This window comes from Engystomops pustulosus, chromosome 2 (assembly GCF_040894005.1).
Source record: "Engystomops pustulosus chromosome 2, aEngPut4.maternal, whole genome shotgun sequence".
Classification (NCBI taxonomy): Eukaryota; Metazoa; Chordata; class Amphibia; order Anura; family Leptodactylidae; genus Engystomops; species Engystomops pustulosus.
Window position 1 is genome coordinate 5,859,735 of NC_092412.1, and position 4,553 is coordinate 5,864,287.

Below are 4,553 nucleotides of genomic sequence, written 5' to 3' on the forward strand. Positions count from 1 at the left end.
ATGAGTAACCTACGTAATTCATACAGGACGAGGTAATTGTTTCTAAATCCTGGAAGATGAGGACCATCTCTGGCAGAGGAGGAATAAGGATGCCCGGGGCTGTAGGATTAGTGTAGCCCCTACAAGTCTGGAATTACTTCCTACATCTGGGACTAGAATCAGCTTCATGGGGAATGGAGGATGTGTCCCTTCTGCTGCTCTCAATCTGCGGTTTCAGGACTTTGGAGGACCTTGTTTGGGTGGCCATGGGCATCCTAGAAGGCTTGGGCCCCGGGCACTGCCTAAACCGCCCATATCATAGTCTACTACTGATGGTGGTGGAGGCCCCATCAACCATCACATCTTTACTATGCAAAAAACTCAGACATGTGACCACAACCGAGAAGGAGAAGTCAGTAATAGGAATGTGTGGACCTGTTCAGGTCCAGCAAGTTCAGCCGAATCCAACCTCAAACTTTGGTTCACAAACCCGAATGCTCACCCTCACCAGTAACACCCACAATGGGTGCCGGCTCAAACTGCCAGGAAGTTACCATCAGGGGCAGAGACTTATGGCAGAACCAGCAAAGTTTGGAATGGACCCAGACATTGCTGTTGGGTTCCCTCATCCCTAGTCAGTAGTAACGCTGCTTCTCACCTGATGATCGAATGATGTGGCTGCAGTTTGGGCTTTTAGTCCCTAAAAAAATAGAGAAGAAATGTAAATGGTGAAATCTTGTAGAAAGTCTCCCTAGGCTGTTAACAGGTCCGCTCATCCCATGCTGCCACAATGCTGTTTCTTCTGCCCCGTCTGACACAGGAATGGACAGGAGGTCAGACAAAGCAGGCAAAGGGTTAATGGACTACACAAGGGGAAGTGGAGGGTGGACGAGGGTACGGTGGGGCCTTACCCATTCTAATGGGCCATGGTGCCATTTCTGGCTTCCTCTTGCATGAGTGAAGATGCCGCTCGCCCTTGGGTTAGGGTAAAGATTTGTCACGCAGCCGCAGGATTAGGCCTCTGAGGGGGAATATACGGAAAAGGGGTGCGCTGAACGCATAACCTAGAGGGACATAGACGCTGATGGTGTCGTGTAGCTGGCCCACCGGGCAGTGGGTACAGGTAGGACAGGGCTACCTGTGACATATTTGTAGGCCCCCGAGCCGGCACAGTGGGGGTAGGCAGGTAGCGAGTACCTGGGGATCACCCCTCTCGGGTCTTGTCAGTTTGGTCTGTAAATCACTTTATATTTAAAGGGGTTTTCCCACTAAGCAATGTTAGGCCCTATCCAGGGCATGGGGCCAAACTAGCTGATCAGTGGGGGTCTCAGTGCTGAGACCCTTACAGATTGTAAAAATGCGGGGTCTGACCGACCCCTCGCAGCTCCTAAGATTAACAGAGCAGACGGCCACTCCATTAATCTGAGGAGTACCATGGGGTCAGTTGATCCCCTCGTTTTCGCGATCTGCGGGGGTTTCAGTACTGAGACCCCCACTGATCAGCAAGTTAGGCCCTATCCCATGGATAGTGCCTAACTTTTTTCGTGGGAAAACCCCTTTAATAATGAATAAAATATTTTATTATTCATATGTTCTTTAATAAAACTGTGGCCCTTTCATCCCAGCCGTCACGCAGGGTCTGTGTCTCTGATTTTTGGGTGAGGGATATTTTGGTGAGTAGGAGGTGTTTGTATACAGAGGTCGGTATTATGTATGGCCGCTCTGGCTTCTCCTGTCAATATCCATAGAAAATTACTAGCCGCACCCTAAATTTGGTTGGGGCCCTGCTCTATAATTTGGCGTGTGCTGGTCGCCATGTTCTCTGGCCTCTCCATCCTGGGAATACGCATCAGTACTTCACATAACCTTCCATCTGCCTCCTCCGCTCCCCCGTACAGCGCTGGTCCGCTCCACTCATCACTACCCAACCCATCTTCTATCCCCCCCTTTACTACCAGCATTTTAGGTGTTAAAATTTGCATTCCCATTAACTTCAAGTCCAGGTCCCAAACCAATTTTTTTCCAAATGTTTGGCTAAACGCGTCATACCTGAATTTCGACAGACCTGCTCTTCACTACTGGTGACTTACCTCCCAGGTAGGCGCAGTTGTAGTAGCTGCACTTCCTGTAGGTGCTCTCCACGATGATCTGGTTCTCTACCTCATCGTAGCTTCTGATCCGGAACACTTCATTCATTGGAATCAATAAACCCTTAACCAATGGAAAAACTGAGAATTGTAGCATTTTCATCCCAAAACACGTGTTAATGATGAGCGATAAGTCACCGTTTTTCTTTTTCGGTTCATTATTAGTAATAAATAATCCAATTCCTGAAAATCGTACCTCCGGGGCAAGAGGCTTCTGAACTTGAAGATGGAGTTCCTGATATACAGTGACGAGTTTCCCACCACAGCCGGGTCGTAGTAGAGACAAGGCTCGGGTAAGGTAGAAATGAAATGAATGGTACCTGAAGGACTTGGGATCTTGGAATCGTCTCAAAGCATTTATGATACTTACGCTTATATTTAAATCTAAAAACCAGAAGGTCAACAATGCGATCCCGTATTCATCCTTAAAACCTTCCGGAATATTTTTCAGGTAAGGTTTTGCGCTTTCCCAAACTTCAGCTGCTTCATTCCACTGCTTTTTAAATTCAGCTGAAGCCATTTTCTCCTTCTCCAGTATTTCGGGGGCTAATGTCTCCATTTCCTCGGTGCATCCGATGTATTGGTCATCAAAAAACCCCTCCTGCATGCGGAACGTAGCTGTCAGGCACAAAACCTGGAAAATACAACAGATTTAGTTACAGAGAATCCGATACTATGCTTCACCGACCAGAACTAACTGCGGAGTTATGTAGGGCTACACCCACACGTGTCTCTCGAGTCTTTGGTTTTATTTTCTTTCGGCTTCTTCTTGTGTGCCAAAATTATCTTTAGAAATAAATAGGCTAAAGCTCATCTGCTTGAACAAATGTTTTGGACCCCGATTCCTTGAAGTTGTTTTGGTGTGTGCGTCAGCATTATACTCTGCCCAAGTCCTGGCTTGACCTGACTATGATCCTTATTTGTCTGCCCTGACTTCTGGCCTCTAAACTTTACTTATAGGCCCTTATAGGGTCACTCATCATATACATTTTAATGTTTCTCGGGTCACTTCCGGTGATGCTCCTTGTTGGCAGATGGAGGAGGCCGTGCAGTGATTACTGTCTGAACCCCCTCCTTGTCTCCATGATAGCCACTCCCATATCTGTGGTTAGAGGGGCATTCCATGAACATCCGCACCTGCCCCTCACTCTACTGACATGGGAGTGATTATCCCAGACGGGGCATGTAGACCTTCATCACTGCACGGCCTCCTCCATCTCCCGGATATGGGAATAGACGGCAACATTTTAAAAATTATTATAGGAATATACACTCACCGGCCACTTTATTAGGTACACCTGTCCAACTGCTCATTAACACTTAATTTCTAATCAGCTAATCACACGGCGGCAACTCAGTGCACTTAGGCATGTAGACATGGTCAAGACAATCTCCTGCAGTTCAAACCGAGCATCAGTATGGGGAAGAAAGGTGATTTGAGGCCTTTGAACGTGGCATGGTTGTTGGTGCCAGAAGGGCTGGTCTGAATATTTCAGAAACTGCTGATCTACTGGGATTTTCACGCACAACCATCTCTAGGGTTTACAGAGAATGGTCCGAAAAAGAAAAAACATCCAGTGAGCGGCAGTTCTGTGGGCTGAAATGCCTTGTAGATGCCAGAGGTCAGAGGAGAATGGGCAGACTGGTTCGAGCTGATAGAAAGGCAACAGTGACTCAAATCGCCACCCGTTACAACCAAGGTAGGCAGAAGAGCATCTCTGAACGCACAGTACGTCCAACTTTGAGGCAGATGGGCTACAGCAGCAGAAGACCACACCGGGTGCCACTCCTTTCAGCTAAGAACAGGAAACTGAGGCTACAATTTGCACAAGCTCATCGAAATTGGACAGTAGAAGATTGGAAAAATGTTGCCTGGTCTGATGCGTCTCGATTTCTGCTGCGACATTCGGATGGTAGGGTCAGAATTTGGCGTCAACAACATGAAAGCATGGATCCATCCTGCCTTGTATCAGCGGGTCAGGCTGGTGGTGGTGGTGTCATGGTGTGGGGAATATTTTCTTGGCACTCTTTGGGCCCCTTGGTACAATGCCACAGCCTACCTGAGTATTGTTGCTGACCATGTCCATCCCTTTATGACCACAATGTACCCAACATCTGATGGCTACTTTCAGCAGGATAATGCGCCATGTCATAAAGCTGGAATCCAAACAAACTGAAGCCAGACTAGTAGGGGAAGAATGCAATTGGAAAGGGCATCTGTTCATCACAACTAGCTTAACCGTCTGCAGACCACAACAAAGTCAGCAGGAGACAGACAGGTGGGATGAGATCCAAATAAGCGCAATAATAGGGCAATATTCACACTAGTGCAAGAAAGAAAGAATGGATCACAACTTGAGAATCTATAAATCTAAATTTAGAAAACTAAAGGTTGTGATCGATTGTAGTTCAACCGCAGCAGCTAAA

General features: G+C 47.3%; 1 protein-coding gene across 1 annotated transcript; it reads right to left on the reverse strand.

Moving 5' to 3' along the window:
* Positions 1-614: 614 nt before the first annotated feature.
* Positions 615-2,853, reverse strand: LOC140116848 (ecto-ADP-ribosyltransferase 5-like). Its single transcript, XM_072133286.1, has 2 exons — positions 2,070-2,853; positions 615-679 (listed from the first exon to the last, which is right to left on the reverse strand). The coding sequence occupies exons 1-2, from the start codon at positions 2,731-2,733 to the stop codon at positions 615-617; spliced, it is 729 nt and encodes a 242-aa protein (XP_071989387.1). The 5' UTR covers positions 2,734-2,853.
* Between the last annotated feature and the right edge of the window lie 1,700 nt (positions 2,854-4,553).

Bases quoted from the DNA above. Each gene is read 5' to 3' on its own strand.
- LOC140116848 (XM_072133286.1), bottom strand. From the start codon at position 2,733: ATGCAGGAGGGGTTTTTTGATGACCAATACATCGGATGCACCGAGGAA. The intron at 680-2,069 runs GTAAGTCACCAG...CTATTTTTTTAG, and splicing joins CAACTGCGCCTACCTGGGAG to GGACTAAAAGCCCAAACTGC.